Below are 22,379 nucleotides of genomic sequence, written 5' to 3' on the forward strand. Positions count from 1 at the left end.
GCCAATAGTGGGATTCGAACCTACTATCTCCCGGATGCAAGCTCACAGCCGAGCGCCTCTACGCGCACGGCCAACTCGCCCGATTATATGAGTATCATAGGTTGGTTAGGCAACCCACTTATAAGAAGTGTCATGCAGTTTGCTTACCTTGCCCTGATAACTGTAATCGGACAGTTTTGCCTTTGTGTTGTAATGAATGAACTGTATTGTGAGTCACACAAACTGAGGCTGGACAACTTGTCAGAACTGAGGCTAACACTCTATGGAAAGATGGTGACATCAATGACGACGACAAAAGTGATGATCAACAGAATTACGGGAGCATGCAATTACTCAACTGACTAGTAATTCATTGCACACATTAGCATTAACCCTAGATTTGCTGCAGGTTTATCTGTCAAATGCTGCAGTTACATTCCTCAATAAGCACCATGAAAATTAAGCCATGCCTATAATTACATATTAATCCTAATAAATTCATATTATACATCAATAGAAAGCTGAAAAACTGACCTACATGAAAATGACAGAAATAATAAAAACACAATGTTACAATTTCTAACTATCACAAAATAAAATTACATATTTTTTGAACAAAGGGAATTGTTGAAATATTTTGCTCTAAGAAAATAATTTCTGATAGATAATTTATTCCTGAAACATAATATTCTGAAAAACACAAGTATGTTCTTACATGCTCCCCTACAGTTCTTGATTTTTCATTTAGAATGCTAAGTAAAACACATTTATTTCCCCTCGAAACGGATTTTGAGATCTTTCACGAATTTCGAAACTACAGATTACGTTAGTTTTCTTAGGTCAGTTTCATTTTTTTCACGTGGTGTGACCAAATTCCTTATAACAAGCTACAAAAATATCAACAGTTCACACTTATCCCTTCATTGGCTTCTTCAAATATTGGTGTACTGCCAATAATAACAACACAAACATCATTCCCGTTTTCGGAATATCCCATTACTTCAAAGGCACCTTGTACTTTGTTGTCAATTTCGTTACTTTCAGGAATGGTTTCCTCGTCGGAATTAACACCATAATCACTGTCACCAACATTACCGTCACTAAGATCTTTGGAAATAAAGCGCTTTATTTTAGAATCCTCAACAAAGTGGGCTGCCATCTTGATTCCAAGAACATATCAAAGTACTTTCATTTCTACAGCTAAATAAACCTCTCCGGAACATTGCTTGTTTTTCAAGGACTTTTGAAAGTGAAGATAAAAGTATCATTATTCATCTGGCACATATATTAATGCATCTGGTGTCCTGTTATAAATCTATGGCTAAAGAACGACACCATCTGTGAGAAAGACGATCGCACCTAATGAAAGAGTGCACCGTCTTCCAGAAAGACGATCACACTTGATGAAACAGTGCACCGTCTTCCAGAAAGATGATCCGCAGTTCTAGGGTTAAACTGATGAAAATTATAATCACTTTAAAAACATTTTTGGTTATTGTAAGTAGAGTCCCAGATGCCTTGCAATTGCATGTGAAAATTATGATGTGTTTTTTTAAACAAATGTATATTTTATTCAGCTTTGAAATACATAATTAAGTAGATTAAATTTCTTGTAAATACAATGCAAATCAGAACCAATTTTCCTTTCATTTTCTCTCCCAAAATTAGAGTGCATGGATTTTTTGACAGTGCAGAGTATTCGGTATTGTCTTGTCCTGCATATATTCCCATCTTAACTCTCACTCCCAAGTTGAAATACAGCTAGGTAACAGTTTCAAAATGAAGGAGTATGTACATGCTTGTAACTATTAAACAAAGTGTTTACATACTTTTCTTCTTCTCTGGTACAATGCTTTTTTGATGTGATATCTATAAAATTAGGCTTATGGTACATGAACCTTAGTGTAACAAAATTGTTTGCTGATATTTGAGCTTAGAACTATGGAATAAAGATCCGATCTCAATGGTTTAGGTTTTGATTGGAATGTCAGACATGAGAATAAATAAATAAATAAATAAATAAATAAATAAATAAATAAATAAATAAACAAACAAACAAACAAACAAACAAACAAACAAACAAACAAACAAACAAACAAACAAACAAACAAACAAACAAACAAACAAACAAACAAACAAACAAACAAACAAACAAACAAACAAACAAACAAACAAACAAACAAACAAACAAACAAACAAACAAACAAATAAATAAATAAATAAATAAATAAATAAATAAATAAATAAATAAATAAATAAATAAATAAATAAATAAATAAATAAATTCATCAATCAATACTGATCAGCGTGTGGGGATGCCTCCTTGGTGGCAGATTTCCTATTAGCATTATAACTAGTCAGTTCTTAAATGATTTGGAAGAAGCTGGTAATTTAACGAACAACTGCGTTGATAACTGTGGATACAGATCTTGAGGTCTGTCCGATGTAAACTTCACCATGTATATGATCTTTAGTTGGTACAAGAAATTGTATCTTTGTACATGTTCCAAATATGGTCTTAATATTATTCTTGTGTGGAATCCTAGCTATACAATTGGTTGTTCCCTGAATATGGGACAGATATACTTTAGCATTTTATTAATTTCAAAGTGGCTCTTGAATAATTAGTTGTTAATTTATACACAGATGGTGGTAGGGGTGGATATTGTTTTAAGAGGAAGTATTAAGCAACTATCCTCCATTTACACTAATCAGAGGAGAGAAATGGAAGAGGCCAGACACTTTGAGAAATTAAGTTACTGGTCAAAGGAACGCAAGTGCCAAGAAGGATGTTAAAATGAAAGACCCCTAGATTCCCAACCTAATTATTATTATTAAAAGAATTGCACACATTGTACATCAGTGTTTAGCATGATTCTACACAATGATTCTTTTCTCTTTTTGCAAAACTGCAAGTGATATCTGTGACAACTTTCACCACACAGTTCGCATACACATGAGTCACAAGGATCATGGAATCTCTTATTAGTGCAGACTACATGATGGAAACCATGACAAGCATACCGGGTCACCACGTCTTAATTCGTAGTTACACTGTGTCCACGCCTTATTCGTCATGGCGTCAGTGGCATAAAATTCGCACCAAATGTCAGTTCATTTTTGTTCTCGCTTTCTTAATGCATTCTGGAGGGCAATCGTTGATGGTAGTAGCATAGTACTTCTGATTTCTTGAATTAGATAGTCTTCTTTCATTAGGATATATACAAGTCTTGATCGAGTGAATTGTGAAACAACAAGTGTTCTCGTAAGAAATGAAGCCTTCACTTTTTCTAGAGTTTCCAGATCACGTACTTTTAAATGGTCCCATATCATTTCTATTCCATATGCCAAAATTGGAAAAAAAACAAGCTGTGAGCGATGGAGGTTGAATAGGATAGATGAAAGGGAGGAACTTGACACAAGTAAGTTGAAACAATGCAAGTACTCAATTAAGGGCCCTGTGGTTTCCAACCCATGCTCCTAAGTTAAGAGCCCTTGTGGATCTTTCAATAACTTAGACACCTTGTTGTTATAAACCTTTCGGCCTAGGGTTGCAGTAGGATTATCTTTATCAGCCGGGGAAATAATTATATATAGATTTTTCTTAAGGCCTCATTCTCTTTGGTTGTCAAATTAAAAGGAAGGTGGGTTGCATGATTTTTATGATTTAATAAATTCAATAGAGATGAAGGTTACATCCTTAGCACAGCTTGGTTCCTGGTAATTGCTTTACTCAAAGATTTAACAGCAGTTCGCAGCACAGAGAACAACCTTAACAACCAATGCAATTTCATATGCCAATTGAATGGATGAAAACCATAACAGTATAAGTGACATTTAAAAAAAGAATTAAGTGCAGGATGTAACTCCGGGAGGATGTATCCTTTCACCAGTAAAGAGATATAAGTGATAGCGTTAATATTCTGCACTCTAATGATGGGTGGTATAACTACAAATAGCATGCTTTATATGAGTGGTGACGATGTTTAAATGCCTTTTTCTCTGAATGACCAAAATGCTACTTATACCGTAAAAGTTTTCATCCATTCAATTGCCCTGATTGAGACTGACATAGGTCAATTGAAATGTTGATGCCTTTTCTTCATATTTTGCATCATTTCGTCCAACGGCATAGCCCATAAGGAATGAGTAAAATTGTACTGAACTGACAATCTAACACATTTTTAATTTCACCTGTTGTCATATTTGCTTTGGGCACCCGGCAGGAGAGTTGCTCCCCTGTCCTACCTGTAGCTTTTATAAAACTGAGGTTCACCTTGTATGAGCACATCTGTGTGTGATGATGTTTATGATTTAATTAATTCAACAGAGATGCAGGTTACATCCTTAGCACAGCTTGGTTCCTGGTAATGGCTTTACTCAAAGATTTAACAGCAGTTCGCAGCACAGAGACACTTTTCAATGAGTACAGATGCAACGTGTCAAAATACTGTCACTCACCCATTTGAGGAATTCTTTGGAGTCTGGTGACCACTCGGGCTCAGATTTAATAAAGCGAGGCTCTTCCGTAATTCCCAAGCAGCCTTCAACCTAGAAGGATAGAAAGAAAGAAAAAGGTATGAAGTATTTAAGAGGAACAGAAATAGCATGCACTGGAATAAAATCTTTTAATAAATTATTTATTCAGAATACGAAATGATAAAGCTGTATACAAATTATGTACATAATAGAATTATATAATTAAATCACAAGATCATAACATAAGTTACAAATCCAGATTAGCTATCCACTCCATGGCTTCATTAGATGTGAGGTGAAGATCTATTCTCTGGATAGCTCAAAGTGGACATTCATAGCCAATGTGTTCAACTCTCTGTAACTGCTCACCACACAGGCAAATGCTGAGGCTGTACCTTAATTAAGGCCACGGCCACTTCCTTCCAACTCCTAGGCCTATCCCATCATCACCATAAGACCTATCTGTGTCGGTGCAACATAAAGTCACAAGCAAAAGACTGCTCAACACAACTGCAGTATTCTCCATGTGCTATGCACCTCCCATGGATTTGCACATGAGAACATTGTCATAAAGATGAGTGATGGCCACAAAAAACTAAGTGTATCATTGAAAATGCAGCAACTGTTAAATAATTTTCCTTGTTGTTTGGTAAAACATCCATAGTTAATAGATGTGATTTATCTGTCTTCATTCTCTCCCAAAATTCCAAACATGACGTTAACTGATCCACTTCTATTGTTCTGTCTACCAAAACCCAAATAGAGATGTCCTTGAAAAAGTTTCCTATATTTACAGAGAAGGGCATGTAACAAACAAATTTAAAAAGGTCCTATAAACACTGGTTGCAAACCCAATATCTTCAGAATTATTGTCTGCTACTATTATAATCAACGATCACCAAGTCTTTGATCTACTCTTCACAACATGTGTTCGACATCCATTGCAATACAGCCTTCCACCCTATGTCGCATGAAATCACACATTCATTGGAACAACCCTGGCATTGAACACGTGTTCTCATAGTGTATTCACATCATTTATGAAGAGTGCATACATGTCCCCAAAGCCAAAAATCGAAAGGGTTAAGGTCAGGCGAATGTGCAGAGCAAGTTATTAGCCCTCCTTGATAAATCCATCACTCCTGGAAGATCCGTGTTAAGTGTCCCCTAATCCTATGATGAAAATAGACCTGTGTCCCATCACAATAAGACCATAACACAACATACTAGTAGGTTTAAGACTAACATTTAGGTAGGAACGTACTTTCATTTTTTGTTGCATATGACCCTCCATAAAATACTGGAACGCCGTAATCATTGATAATAGTGATAGTGATCCACAAGTCCAAAGATATTGAGTTTGCGACCAATGTTTAGAGGACCTTTCTTCCTTCGTTTATTGGATGCTGCACCCTTTGAAAATAGTGGGATCTTTTGCCAGGACACTCTGTATATTTTCCATAAGCCTGTCCCCTTTCTTTACCTAATGTCATTTTATAAAGCTCAGGAATGTAATTCTTTCTAATTGTTGTTTTGTATACTCATCCAGGAAGTGAACTGATGTAAGTTCTCATTGTCTAGCTTAGCCAATGGTATGTTTGCTGAGACAAATGCTTTACAGACTTCATTGAATTTTACTTCATGTTGGTCCAAGTTTAACTAAAGCTATGGTTAGAAGAGGCTGTTTTTTATGTTCACCATTTTCAATTTTCTGTGTTTCATCATTTGAATATGTTATTGAACTTGATACTTTTTAGTTGCTGTTACGGTTGTGTTACAATATTTACAAAACAAAGTTAAAAAGCCTTCGTACTTGTGCACGTATGTTTTCAGTACATCACTAACCATTCTCCTCTTGATAGGCGTTATAAGAAGCAACAACAGTCTTTTAATATATTATAAGAAGCAACAACAGTCTTTTAATATACAGAGTGACCCAAAAGTCTGTTAACATTTGACGAGGCAATACTTCACGAAATATTGGAGGGAGTAGACTAATAATTGACAGACATGATTGATATGATATGGGGTTTTACTGACATCAAAATAAAGTATACAAAATGACCAACAGATGGCGCAGGTCTCCAACACATCAGAGTTGCTGCATGGGATCCATCTACAGTATAAAAGGAGCTGGCCTCAGAGAGGGTGTCAGTTGCATCTGCAATAGCAGTATGTTGATGTTACCATAAAAGGCACTGTTAGTGAAGATTTACTGTACTTTATTTTGGTGTCAATAAAACCCCATGTCATGCCAATCATGTGTGCCAATTATTACCTCTCTACCTCCAATATGCCGTGAAGCATTGGCCCGTCAAAAGTTAATAGACTTTTGGATCACCCTATATTATGAACAACAACCTGTTTCAACACAACCAAACCAGGACTGATAACAACTGATTGTGCATGAAAGGGCATTATATATAACTATTTACAAAGTGGGGAAAAGACAACCCTGTCATACGTGAAATTCCAGGAATCAGTAGCCTACTTGCCTAACTCGGTTGCGGATAGACAAAGCCATGGCCGGATGTAGAGTAGGTGTTTCTAGTTTTAAAGGCATTACCCAACTGCCAAACAGGCTACCTGATGACAACCAGCACAGTTCAATTTCTTGAGTTTGTCAAGAGTCATGCGTAGGTCAAGTTGTCATTAACGGATGCCAAATTTTCCAATATTGTCCTGCAGAAGCTGATGTCTACACTCAAGATGCAGAATGTTTTCAAAATACTCCCTAACAGGAGGAAAGCACAAATTATGCACTATTAAGATAAAACTACTCCAAATATGCAATAATACCGGTTAGTCAGAAACAATGTGAATGGGACTGTGAGCATTAGAGGGTATGACATACTGATATATCAGGCGCTGTTGTCATTTTATCAGCTGCTGAAGTTAGCCAATTAGATTGCTTCATGGGTGAATTCAGATGGGTTTTGTGAGGCGGTGTTGCTAAACCTGCACATGATAGAAGACAGGTTTGAAAGCAACAATCAAAGAAACAAATTCCTTGTCTTGGGTAGGATTTAAACACAGATTTCTAAGCTGATAGGTCTGTAAGTAATAATAATAATAACTTAAATGTTTCCACCTTTTCAATACAATATATTCACAAATTTACAAAATTATACGGTACTAGTTTCGACCCATCTAGGGGTCATCATCAGCCGTATTGAAGCAAAGATCATTTGTGGCGAAATCCTAAGACAATATTATTTTAAAGAATAACAAGTGAAATGAGATGTTATGGTAATAGTTAATAATACAAGGAATATACATAATAAGAGGTTTTTAACAAAGAATAAAGTATAAATGGGGTGTTGTAAAAATTATAATCATGGAAATCAGTAAGTTCTTGTATTGAAATGAAATATGGCTTAGGAAGAGGGCTTAAGGTGGGGCTGAAGGGTGCGGGAGAAAGTGTAATTGTCTTGGAAAAGTACCTTTGATTAAATTTAGGATTGAGTTTAGGTTGGCTGCATTATTGTTTCTGAGGAAAGTGATAAATAGATCGAAGAGTATGTTGGGTTTCTCTGAGATTTCATTGAGATTGTGACTGGCATTAAAGTATTGGTCTAGGTGTATGTAGTAATTTTCCATTATGTTCAGTAAAGGGCCCTTGTTTGCTAATACGAGGATGTCCATGTCTTGTTCAATATTGGTGAAATTATGGTTATAATCTTGCATGTGTTGGCCGATGGCTGAAAACTTGTTGTATTTTATTGCGTTAGTGTGCTCGTGGTATCTGATAATGAAGTTTCTCCCGGTTTGCCCGATGTAGGTTTTTTTACAGGTGGTACATTTGATCCTATAAACTCCTGATTTTAAAAAACTGCTGGTCTTGTTGATGTGTGAAGTATTGTATAAAACATTCATGTTCTTATTGTTGTTTTTGAAGGCTATTTTAACGCCTTGTTTCTTAAAGATGTTGGTTAACTTGTAGATATCATTGTTGAACGTGAAGGTGGAAAATGTTAGAGGTTTGGTTATTTCTTTTTTGAGGGTAGTTTTTGGGCGATGTTTGTGTTTATTGATTATCCTTTCTATAAAACGATTGCTGAAGCCGTTGAATTTTGCGATTCCGCGGATTGTGTTGAGTTCGTTTTTTAGATCTTTATTGGACATAGGTATGCTGAAGGCTCGGTGAACTAGGCTGTTGTATGTGGCTCGTTTGTGGGACTGGGGGTGCACTGAATCTTGGCGAATGGTGGAGGTTGTTTGAGTTGGTTTTCTGAAAATTTTATAACTGAAAGAATCTGAGTTTCTAGTGATGGTTAAATCTAGAAAGTTGATTTTTTGATTTGATTCGGATTCTAGTGTGAATTTGATATGAGGATCAATATTGTTGAGTCTTAAGAGGGTGGTGGGTGCGTTAATTGATTTCTCATTCATGATTACAAAGACATCGTCGACATATCTGGCCCAAAAGAGAATGTTTTCGAATTCGTTGTCAATTTTGGTGTATTCGAGGAAGTCCAGGTATATTTCTGCTAAGATACCTGAGGTCGGTGACCCCATTGCCAAACCATTTTGTTGATATATGACATTGTCAAAAGTGAAGAAGTTATTGTCGATGATAAGTTTTAATATTGTGATAAAGTCTTGTATCTCTAGTTTGCTTAAGTGGCTGTTTTTGTTTAAATTGTTTATAATTATCGGAATTAATTTTGATACTTGTATGCTTGGGTACATGTTTACAATATCGAAAGAGTGGATGGAGTGATCCGGTTGCAAATTGAACTTGTTTAGTTTTTCTACTAGCTCAGATGTGTTTTTAATAGACTTTTTGGATAAGAATTGATAATTTTTTCTTAAGAAACATTGGATGAATTGTGATATTCTGTATAAGGGGCTTGGTCTATAGTTGATAATTGGCCGGATGGGAATTCCGGTTTTGTGAATCATTTTATAGAAAGGATAATCAATAAACACAAACATCGCCCAAAAACTACCCTCAAAAAAGAAATAACCAAACCTCTAACATTTTCCACCTTCACGTTCAACAATGATATCTACAAGTTAACCAACATCTTTAAGAAACAAGGCGTTAAAATAGCCTTCAAAAACAACAATAAGAACATGAATGTTTTATACAATACTTCACACATCAACAAGACCAGCAGTTTTTTAAAATCAGGAGTTTATAGGATCAAATGTACCACCTGTAAAAAAACCTACATCGGGCAAACCGGGAGAAACTTCATTATCAGATACCACGAGCACACTAACGCAATAAAATACAACAAGTTTTCAGCCATCGGCCAACACATGCAAGATTATAACCATAATTTCACCAATATTGAACAAGACATGGACATCCTCGTATTAGCAAACAAGGGCCCTTTACTGAACATAATGGAAAATTACTACATACACCTAGACCAATACTTTAATGCCAGTCACAATCTCAATGAAATCTCAGAGAAACCCAACATACTCTTCGATCTATTTATCACTTTCCTCAGAAACAATAATGCAGCCAACCTAAACTCAATCCTAAATTTAATCAAAGGTACTTTTCCAAGACAATTACACTTTCTCCCGCACCCTTCAGCCCCACCTTAAGCCCTCTTCCTAAGCCATATTTCATTTCAATACAAGAACTTACTGATTTCCATGATTATAATTTTTACAACACCCCATTTATACTTTATTCTTTGTTAAAAACCTCTTATTATGTATATTCCTTGTATTATTAACTATTACCATAACATCTCATTTCACTTGTTATTCTTTAAAATAATATTGTCTTAGGATTTCGCCACAAATGATCTTTGCTTCAATACGGCTGATGATGACCCCTAGATGGGTCGAAACTAGTACCGTATAATTTTGTAAATTTGTGAATATATTGTATTGAAAAGGTGGAAACATTTAAGTTATTATTATTATTACTTATATATTGTTCAATACGGACCAAAAACATGAAATTCATAACCATCAATGATAGGTCTGTGCCGTAGCAAGTATGCTACGGTGACACCAGCTGAAACCTACTGTGCTTTTGTATTTGATACTAATTTCTTTGCATGGCTGTCAAGGCGGTCTAAAGTCACGTGCAGATTTAGCAACACTGCCTTGCAAAGCCCATTTGATCCACTAGGGCAACATCAGCAACTTCAATATTGCGATTGCAGACATTACCAGGATCATTGCTTCAGAAAATGTGAAACTATATGCATACGCAGATGACATGATACTGGTGTCTTGTGAAATAAGAAACCTTCAAGAAGCATTCAATAAACTTACATCATGGGCTACACACTATGGATTGCAACCAAATGAGAAGAAAACAGTGACAATGACTTTCAGGAAAGGTGGCAAGCCAGCAGCCAGTGATATGATATACTACAGGCGAGAACCACTAACAGTTGTCTCACAGTTTAAGTATCTTGGATTAACAGTACAGACAAACGGAAACACGTTCAGCTACCACATCAAGGAAAAAGTGGCAAATGCCATATCTGCCATGAACAGCATTCAGAATATATAGAAAATTTCATTGGAAACTGCGCTGAAAGTGTTTAAGCAAAAGATTTCACCGATATTAACTTACGGCCTGACACTAATCTGGGACCAACTACAAAAAGACATCAAAGAAATTGAAAAGGTAAAAGCTAGATTTCTGAAAAAAGCATTGGGGTCTCTAAGTTTACCCCATCACGCTTGGTCTACCTGCTTGCCAGAAAACCCTTCTATATTGAAGATCTAAGGCTTGAATTATCATTGCCCACCTCAGGAGCATACCAGAGCCTATAAAAGGAACTTCAGGACGAAAGAAAAGATATAGGGCTAGATTTCTTCTCCACAGATGCGATGATCAACAGGGAATAGAAAACGGCTAACTATGAACTGAGGCACACCATGACTTGCTTTGTGGTCCATGGTTTCCACTACAAAATCTGCAAGAGAGATACCTATCATGATCCAAGTGAATTGTGCCAGTGTAAACTCTGTGGCAACCAATGTCATAGATACCATGTGATAAAATGCAAAAGTAGACAAGTCTCGTTGACAAAATTCTGTAATAGTTAAGTGCCATATAAACTATAGAACTCTACATTGAGCACTATGGCTATAACTGTATTATTATATGGTCATTGGCTGCATTAAATTTTATTATTATTACAAAATGACAACGGCATGAAATATAGAATTTTTTTAAAAATTATTTATCAGTATGACCAATCCTCCAGTGCTCGTATACCAGATTCACCACCCTGTACATGGAGTATGCATAATTATCCAAAACTTGTTAATGTGTGTTCATACACTCGGCTTTCAGTGGAATGACCCAGGAATCTGGATTCATGCGACCAAACAACCTTTATCCATTCATTCATGTATAATGTCGATGCTTTTGTGCCACGTATCATGCTGGTATCATCCTTACAGTACAACTTGGGTCTTGCAACCTGCAGTCCAAATCGTACCAGTGTTCAACAAATCGTGTAATGTGAGACATTTTTCTGGTGACTACTGTAGTACCCATGGACAATGTCGAACTGTAGTTCTGCAGCCGCACTGAAAAATGTGCAACAGCCTAAGCTGGCCCCTGACTTTAATGAGCCACTGTTGACACACAGCTGGATGGCATGGCATTGTTTACCCATCGGTGTACAACTGCTTACAACAGCAGCCAACAAGCTGTGCCATTTCAGAAATACTAGTACCAAGGTGCCATGCCATGACAATCTGACCTCTACCCCTGAGAGATTGGCCAGTTTTTCTATTATGACATTGAAAATACAACTAACAGAGAGCCTATAGACCTGCTATCTATACAGGGTCTCTCTTACAAACCCAGACCATTCGTCATAAGGATGGATAATCCTGGGATTGGTACCTGTGCAAATGCAGTTGAAGGGTATTGGAGCCTTTTAAGCGGTTCTGCCAGCGCTGATGTATAAGTAACAACATTGTATATAATACTCACATCCTTTCGTTTGGCAGTATGTGGCGTTTGAATGAACATAGTGGTTTTTTTTTAGGTCATGAGCATTCCCTTTCTTTCCTATTACACTGATGAATTTATGTGACATGAAACTTAGTGTAGGGATCCAGCAACACAGCTGAGTGGTACCCTCAATAAGATGAGTAACCTGCTTATTTCACTGTATGATTTTCTTGTATTCTGCTCCCATGCTACTGAAACAGACTGCCTTTTCATAATCTGTGACATCATGTCCTCTATCACCGGAATTACATTTTTGTTTATAACCTAATTTAATTTAGCACATGCCATTATTATTTGCTGAAGCACACTGTAGCATTTCCAATGGTTGAGATACAATTACATATGATGTCATTCCCACTAGTCAAGTGAAATGCATTCTGTTGATAACCCATGCACAATAAAAACACAACTAAACGCAATCTGTAATGAAACAATGTGTAATACAGAACAAATTATTCATTTGTCATTAGTTACACATAATAAACGGCTATGTCAGGGTTAGCTTTTCGCCATTGTCTAACATAGATTATGCTATCACTGTATGGAATGCTAGAGGCCTAACAGCCGCTTCACGGCCCTAACCTGGGGGTTTACCTTGATCACTGTCCAATGGTTTTGTCACTAACTGGACCTAACCAATCCCCATACCAATGGTCATGTGATTAGCCAGTCCTAACTAATCCAGACCAATGGCTTTGTCACTAGCCAGCATAATAAATTAATTCAGATTTTCGTCACTGTCCAAAGTACAATGCACTGCTATTGCTGTACAGAATGGTAGGGTGCTAACAGCTGCTTCATGGCCCTAATCTGGGGGCTCATACCCCAAGAGCCCCTTTCCTTCATTGCAGGCCAAACCAATTCGCTAGTTCGTAAGTTTAAAAGAACCACTGCTGCACCTAACAATGTACCGCTAGCTCTTAAGGCCATGATTTGTCAGCCTTCTGCACCACATGATCAAGTCCACTGCAGAAAGTCAGCGATAAAGTAATAAATGACAGTGCAATCATACTTAGATGTCTGCGCTGAAAAACTGCTGCAGTAACTAAACTTTTGCAGCATCATACTTAATTATGGAAAAAGCTTCTTATATATTTCAATACATGCACAAAACCTGAAAAAGCCCATATCCTAAATTTTACACCTGCTGAATTCACAATATAACAGGGTGGTTAATTTTTTCCCCTCTAATTCCTTAAGATTTCTAGGCGTTTTTATTTCACTGACTACCATCACATGTGAAACTTACCACTTTTGCCCCAGCCTTCTCTAATCTAAATTAGAATTTTAGCGAGGATATTGCCTGGGGTAGCATTTCTGACCTTATAAATGGCAGTAGGTTGTACCCAGTTTGGCAAAAGAGCTATAAACATTAAAACCAATGCATGATTTGCCCTCTGATTTCTTTGACAATGTGGTGATAGTTAACCTAAATTGACCCAACCAATCATTTTCAGTGAAGGATCATTAAATCGAATCTCTCTTAGTTTAACCTCATTGAATATGACTACCCTGTACCACTTATTCTCTTCAATGTCATCCTCATAATAATCTGAAATAGCACTTATACAATGAGGATTTTTGCCACACGGACATTTAAGTCCTTTGCAGAGTTTCCTCAAATGGATTTTGGAGGGAACAGGCAACATATTATGCTGCAGACAGTGCTTATAACCTTTAGATATTTTGTTCTAAGTAATACAGTCTCTAAAAGAAATTCACTACTGTACCTTATACCAGACAAAGATTTTACTTGGCATTTCTTGAAAATAGTGACTCTAACAATTTTCTGTTTCTTATTAAGAAATTTCCAATCTTTAAATTTAAATTCACTTTTCTTAATCTGTCTCTGTTCAAAATTAATCCTAGCTTTGGCTGAGGAAAGAATGGATTCGGTTGCATTAAATAAAAATTTGCGTTCCCTTAGTCACTGTTTTAGAGACAATATTGTCTTTTCGGCATCAGTAAGAGAACTAGACTGGCTGTGAATTTGACTACAACTAGGCTAACCTTGAACTTGACCGCTTAGGCTTTCGAAAGAGCTTTGTCTGAGCTGTAGCACTTCTCAGTGTTCGCTTTCTCTTTCAGGAGTTTTATTACAGGAGGACCAGTAAGACTACGGCAAACAACGGCCAGGTGAAGACGATGACGCCCGAAGAAACTGCGATGGGAGTGCGGGCCCTTACTCCGAAGCCTTCATGGGACCAGCGACGGAAGACGGCACAGGACTGGAGACACTGCCACCAGTGCCGGAGCAGGAGGCACCGGAGATTGAGGTGGAAACGGAGCTGTACAGGGAAGGTTGTAACTCCCCTAACGGCTTCTTCTTCTCCGAGAGCTACACGAAGCTGGAGTACGAGGCGCTGCCGATCTACTACAGGCCGGGGCGCCCTGTACCTTCTGAATGTGACCTCGTCTTGGACAGAATGGGGCGCCATCTCCACGGAGGCAAGAAGATCTCAATGACCATGTCCGAGGAGAGCTTTCTACCAGGAGGCCTCATCATCAGGCATCATGACCAGGAGCAGATGCGTGACGTGGGGAATGAGCTCTCTTATCTCTTTTAGGTCGTCCAACTACCAGGGAGGGATGGCGTGCCAGGTACAAATGCCGGAGCCCTCAGGAGGAGGGCCGAGATGGAGACAAGCTCAGCTGCCACCCAGATGGCTAGGAAGGACCAATGGATGAGGAATAAGGCGGTTAATACCGACTTAGTCCTCCCGTCCATGCCGGAGACCAGTGACGCCACCACGGAGGTGGAGCATGCCGCCCCCTGGTGCTGCAACAGTGCGACCCAGGCCGAGCGGCTTGGCAGTGAAGTGGACATAGACCAAGGCCTACCAGCAAGGGCATGTTACCAGAGCGCAAGAAGGCACCCCAGATGGTAGACGGCAGCACAACAGTAAAGGAGGACGCCCCCTGGCGTACAGAGGCTGCTGTCGAGGCCCGGCCTGCCAGCATGCCACCCCGCACCAGCCAGGAAGAGGGAGACACCAGAGCTGCAGCGGGGCCACCCGCTACCCCAGAGTCACCAGGCCGGGAGGAGGGCCACCAGGACAAAGCCTCGTCCCCAGCCGAGAAGAGACCGCCTAGGCCAGAAAGCAGGTGCCACCCCCGCACCAGGAAGAAGACACTGCCGACCCACCGGGAGTGGGCCACCCAACCACAACCGAGGACTGCTCCCAGGACAGCAGTCGACTGAGGAGCCAATCAGGAGAGGACCTCAGCGGGTAGCGGCAATCAGGTGAGATTGAAACGTTCCCCTCAGCAGCTCTTGCAGTGTTTCTGCTGCCAGCGGCAGTAGAGGTGTAGGCTCTTAGTGAGGTGCAACCGTTGTGGGGATCACCCCAACACGACCTGCGCAGCTATTAAAGGGGTGCTGGTGTGCCCCAACTGTGTGGAGGGGCCACCAGGCCTCTCATTGCAGTTGCCCTGTGTACAGGGCCATGGCACGAGCCGAGAGGAAGGAGACCCGGTGTCATGGCCCACTCCCATCCAAGAGGCCACCATCCCACAGGCTTGGCCTAATTCTCCGGGATCGGAGACTGGGTACGAGGGACTCCAAGGAGGTGGTGCTGTGCGGTGGGCCCTAGTGGTACTTGACACGTGGCTCTATAACTGGCAAGACCCGCGCTAGTCACGGCAGTGCCTAGATGGGCTGATCCCCTGACAACTGGAAGGGCGAGATTATGGCTCATGGCTGGTGCATGATACTTCTTCTAAACTAACACAACCTCTGGACTTTTCCAGCCCACATCCTTGCATGTGCTATCAAAATTTGTCAGGTTTTACATGTAGGCTCTTTCCCTTTTCTGCCTATGTGGTTTTGCCTGACCCTTAATACCACCTTACCAACACAAACTCTGGCTGTGGTAGTGTGTTTGACATGGAAAACGGCAGATACTCCTTGTATCCCTTCTCACACTTCCCTGCTATCTCTTTTCTTCTTAGATATAATAGCATGTCGGAGGCAATGGAGACTGAGACAATTGCCATGCAGGGGGGAAGGTGGTTGGGGGGGGGGGAGCGGACTTCGCCCTCCCCCCTCCCAGAAAAAATTAATAAATAATGTTATTTGTTTTACGTCCCACTAACTACTCTTTTACGGTTTTCGGAGACGCCGAGGTGCCGGAATTTAGTCCCGCAGGTGTTCTTTTACGTGCCAGTAAATCTACCGACACGAGGCTGACGTACTTGAGCACCTTCAAATACCACCGGACTGAGCCAGGATCGAACCTGCCAAGTTGGGGTCAGAAGGCCAGCGCCTTAACCGTCTGAGCCACTCAGCCCGGCCCAGAAAAAAAAAATTACTGCTTACTTTTACCATCATTGCTTCACTCACATTGTGATCCCTGTTTCTTTTCCTCTTGGAACCGTCTTCATTCCTTCCTATACTGGGTGATTTTTGCGATTTTACCTCAGTGGGTAGGTATTTCGGTAAGTCTGGAAATATATGAGGTACCGCTCCTGCTGTTAATTTCCACCGAACACGAGGAAGTTCCACGTTTTCACCATTCACTACGAAAGAGTCCGTCTTTACAATTAAATCTGACGAAAAATGCAGGTCACATATTCTGCTTTTGGTCGACAATTGCTTATCTTTCCACGGAATAACACTCGCCCACTTCGCAAACAGATTTGTTTCTTTTGGTGGTTTAAAGCAATGCCTACCATCACGCTTCCTTCCGTAACCCGATTTACAACCAGGAACGGAACAGTATGACATTTTCCCGAAAGAATAGAAAATTAGTTGCTTGCACACACAAATCACTAAACATAGGTATACTAACACAGACTTCGGGAAAATATTAAAACAAACAAATCCCCTCTATAGGCGGTAAAATTATCACCATGACTTAACGCACGTAAGCTATTGCCCAACGACCTTAGTCGACAACTTGGCGCAAGTGCTGTCACAGCTGGTGCCTCGCGACTGCAGCGCCACACGCCGGCGGAACCAGCAACGACACTGCTGAAAGAGCGGAGTTTTCACACTGCATGACTGGATTTAGACTGGATATTCGATTCGTCACGGTAGAATGTCTCAAACTGAACTGAGTTCATTATCTATAGCCTACTTCAAGAAATTCGCCATAGGTTCCTATCGGTAAAGCAACGGCGCTTTGGAAACTTGCGAGACAAATCCGTTATCATCATTTGGCAAGTTCAAATTCACCACCGAAATATTAAGAGGTATGTGTAATTAGGAATGATACGGTACTTACATCGTTTACACAGCAATGTAACTTGACTTGGACGGATATGAGAACAGGGCCCCAATTTTTTTTTTTTTTTTTCCTTTTTGTTCTTTCGGGTGAGCCTAGTCTGTCCTAGTTACGCTACCGATGCTAACATAACCGGTTCTTTTAATACGCTCTTCAGAAAAATCAGATACCAACGTAGGTCTGTGGACTGAATCTCAGCAATAGAAGACGATGATTGTCGTTTGGCTTCTGGGCGTGAACTAGGCCAAGACGTGAACAACACATCATCCAGCACTAAAAACACATTTTCTAAGAATAAGTCTGTTGTAACAGCATTGCTTAACATTGAGAATTTCGAGGCAACATCTTAACCTTCTGTGACGCTATAGTATCCCAGCTCCGCAAATTCATAAGTCTTAATTAAGTGCAGCCGCATTAAGGTTAGGCCCATGACACACCTCCACATAAATACAAAACCTGTTGTTTTCTTTGGTAATAAATCGTCTGGGATAGGCTGGTCATGTTACTTCAAAATGTCTCCTCTCGCCGACCACGACTTAGCTAACATTTATAAGTTTACAATTTAGTTTAAAGTATACGATCTGTTAGTTGGTCATAGTTTACGAGAGTGAGACTAACACAACACCTCCTAGATACAAGGCGTCACAACCTTTCTGGATGTCTATCGTGACGTCAGCACCGGGAGGCAAGCTTGAACCTTGAGTCCCAAATAAATATCCGCAAGACAAGACAAGACAAGCTTGAACCTTCTCAGTGTTAAGAAAGCAATGAGTGTGGTAATGTGTCGATGCAGTTATGTAGAAGTGTTTTAATTATTTTAATTGTACCAGTTGCGAGTCGTGCATAATGGCGCTAAAGTGTTGTGTGCCCAACTGCAAGGGAAATTACGATAATGATAACAAAGTGCATGTATTTAAGTTCCCGAAAGATGAGGTTATGCAGCAGAGATGGTTACGTGCAATTCCAAGACAAGATTACCAAGTTACTAATTACTCAGTGGTGAGTAACTGTTACTTTTACATTCACACGTAATCATACTGCACATAGGCTTATGAGGTATTAAACTACAAGCAGCAACTAGTGATATGTAGGTATATTTACTCTCGTAAGATATGAGGTTATGTTAGCTTACAATCAAGGGATACATTATTATTATTATTATTATTATTATTATTATTATTATTATTATTATTATTATTATTATTATTACTTGAATTAGATGTATTATAGGCATACACATTAAACTACATGTCTACATATGTAGGCCTATTCACTCTGTAAATGCATGAAGTTGGCTCACAGTGGTATCTTGTTTTATAGGTATGCCACAGACATTTCAAAGCCAGTGATGTTTTGTGGGAAGTAACTGCTACTGATTCAAAGACAGGAAAAACTTTAACTGCTTCTCTTCCAAGACCACGACTGTCAGAGAATGCAGTCCCCTGTATCTTTCCCAACTCTCCATCATATTTATCTTCACATTCTGCCACTTCAAGAGAAAAACCAGACAAAAAGAGAAGTAGAATAAATAAGAGGTAATAAATAACTACTTCAGGAACAAAACTAATGAATCCATAAAACATTGAACAAATTCAAGAAAGTCTGTAATTTTCTATAAATAGGTACTCTCTGCGCACTTTTTAGCGATAGACTTTCACCCTAGTGCTGAATCGGTCGACCTCGGCAATCTTCGAGATTCGTATTGGCAACCTTTGAACACAAAGTATGAATCCATTATGCATCGCCGTGCGACATCTGGCGTACACTTTACGTACTGGTGTTCTTTACATTACAAAGCCACCATATATTAGGTTAGAAGGAACATGAGTGGAGAAAATAATCCTAGTACATCACAGAAACCACGTGGTACTCTTAAACGGAAATGACCATCCAGGGCTATACACAGCGAGGGACGGAAAATTATAGCCCACGTCACCAAGTGCTGTGCTATGGAGAAAAAAATAAAGCGCTGCTCTTCCCCCTAAGTAAGTCTATTCAACGTGCTGCCGCGTATACGGGGAAATCCGTGGCCACTAATCATAGGATTAAAGCATTTACTGCGTCTCACCCGGAAAATCTCCACCCACACCTGGTAAAAAGAGGTAAGTCTGTCTAACCTGTCTACCTAATGTGTTCAAACCAATATCATTATGGATAGTTAGCCTATATGCTGTTCTTCTCTTTCTCGCAGGAAGAGAACGCACGGGAAGATAAACTCGACGATCGTGAAAAATGAGTGATAAGGGACACCACCGAAAACTTCTATACCGTAATCTATAATCTTCATTTCCGTATTGACAAATTGCACAATTAAAAATAGGAGAGGATTTCTACCAATCAATACTTATTTATTGCATATATTAAACTACAGGACTGGTTTTGACCTCATATACAAGGTCATCTTCAGCTGAACCATACATACATACATACATATTTATATAATGAAGCTTTGATTAAGATTGTGTTGTTAAAGGAATGCATATGATGATGATGTACATTTAGTCACATACAAATGGGGCACGTCTTAGCGTGAACTGGCGTATATGTCATTCTGTACAATATTGCAACTGTATGTCTAAAATATTATCTTGAAGGTCTTAAAATTAGTGTATAAAATATGTCTTTACTTAAACTAACTTATATATATATATATATATATATATATATATATATATATATGTACAAGATAAATACAATATATAAAAACACTTCATGCATATGAACATTCGTTCTTGCTTGTTGGTCAATACATCGACCAACTTCTGTGTTTAAGTCTTATTTACAGTTGTACACTTCAGCTGCTATTCTTGGAGTTTGTGAAATTGCATGGGTAAAAAAAAAAAAAACGGAACACATGTAGATTTCGAAACTTAAAGATCAAACTAACGAATGCGATTAAGAGCATGTTTTTCTGAAGGAATGTGTAAAAAATGACCTAACACCTAAATTCTTGAGAAAATATAACAATAAACACAGGCACACCAAACAAACTCATAATACGCAAAAAAGAACAAACAAAATCTGGCTGAAAGAAGAAATAAAGTTTTTATACCGTAAAAAACAACATCTTAACAACGAACTATACCGAATACACTTAAAGGCATCTAACGAGTTACCACATAACTATTGAGATGATTTTCAGCAGATCACGACAGAAAAAATAAGGAACTTAGCCACCAAAAAACAGAATACACTAAATAAGAAATTAGAAGCACTTAAACAACCATCCAAACCAAAACCAAAAACCAAAACTCCGAACACGAACTCTCCTACCTTTCCCAATGAAATCACTGAACACAAACTCCACCCACCCGTAAAAAATCTCACAAATACGACTTTTAACGAAATGGAAACTATTATCTTGAGCAAGGGACCCAAGCACAATTGGGGTAACACATCATCTTTCCAGAACATTACAACTACTATCACCGAAATAGAAAACGCCATACAGAAAATCCTACATGAGCTACGAGACGAAGTCAGATATGATATTAAAAAAAGGCTCCCACAATATATCGACAAAATTCACAGTAACTCCCAAAATAATAAATCAACCAATAAAGTACACATAAACAAACTTAAAGATAAGATAAAACAGAATAATCTACTAATAACAAAAGCCGACAAGGGCAATACCACAGTTATTATCGACAAAGATCAATACATATTGAAATAACATAACTAATAACATACAAAGGAACCTCAAAACCTTATTAAAAAATACATACTTTATTTTAACAGAAGTAGAATCCTCTAAACTTATAGTAATGAATCCTCAAATATCCACTGCTAAAGCTTATCCCAAAATACACAAAGAACATATTCCAATGAGACCTATTATTAACTACAGAGCAAGCCCAACCTATAAACTTTCGCAATTTATTCAACGATTTCTCAAAAAGCACTACATATTCTTAGCTAATAAAACAGTATGGAACTCAATAGATTTTTGTAATAGGACAAAAGGATTAATGATTGAACCATATCACAAACTCGCATCATTTGACATAATAAACATGTACCCGAACATTCCCACAAAACGAACAATAGAAATCATTGAATCTAACCTAAAAAGTCATAGCAATCTGAGCACTTTGGAAATAGAAGAGTTCATTAAATTACTTAATTTTGCCATTAGTAACAACTACTTTAAATTTCATGATACTATCTATCAGCAACAGGGTTTACCGATGGGATCTCCCGCTTCTGGTATAATCGCCGAAATTTACATAGACTATTTAGAGCACACATTCATTAACAAAATAGACCATATATTTTTTTGGTGTAGATTTGTTGATGACATCTTTATCATCCTCGACAATAGGTCCACAAATGAAACTGATATATTAGATAAACTCAATACAATAGATTCCCATATAAAATTTATCATGGAATCTGAAAACAACCACAAACTGAACTACCTGGACATAATGACAACTAGGCATGATGACCACCTTTCTTACAGAATATACAGAAAACCCACGCATACCTCAAATACAATTAAAATGGATTCCGTTCACACCAACATACACAAAAGAGCAGCCTACTATAACATGATACACAGAGCATTCAATATACCGTTAACAAAAGAAGATCTAAACAAAGAATTACAATTAATTCATGACATAGCTAAAAACAATGGATTCAAGAAAGAAATGGTTAACAAAATCATTCACAAAATAAAATCCCAACCCAAAACCAAACTAACAAAAGTAAACAAATCCAAGAAAGATTATGCA

The 22,379-nt window shown here is 38.5% G+C and overlaps 2 protein-coding genes across 2 annotated transcripts in view; one reads left to right on the top strand and one right to left on the bottom strand.

Moving 5' to 3' along the window:
- Window positions 1-17,141, bottom strand: part of LOC136885348 (uncharacterized) — a 39,617-nt gene extending 22,476 nt beyond the window's left edge. Inside the window, exons 1-2 of the mRNA XM_067157861.2 lie at window positions 16,758-17,141; window positions 4,441-4,530 (exon numbers count right to left, since the gene is read on the bottom strand). Coding sequence (XP_067013962.2) covers window positions 4,441-4,530; window positions 16,758-17,141 — 474 coding nt within the window. The remainder of the gene's footprint in view (window positions 1-4,440; window positions 4,531-16,757) is intronic.
- A 1,958-nt stretch (window positions 17,142-19,099) lies between these two features.
- The window catches only part of LOC136885762 (uncharacterized), a 73,022-nt gene continuing 69,742 nt past the window's right edge, over window positions 19,100-22,379 (top strand). Inside the window, exon 1 of the mRNA XM_067158500.2 lies at window positions 19,100-19,175. The gene's annotated coding sequence lies outside the window, so the exon portion shown is untranslated. The remainder of the gene's footprint in view (window positions 19,176-22,379) is intronic.

Source organism: Anabrus simplex, chromosome 14 (genome assembly GCF_040414725.1).
Source record: "Anabrus simplex isolate iqAnaSimp1 chromosome 14, ASM4041472v1, whole genome shotgun sequence".
NCBI lineage: Eukaryota > Metazoa > Arthropoda > Insecta > Orthoptera > Tettigoniidae > Anabrus > Anabrus simplex.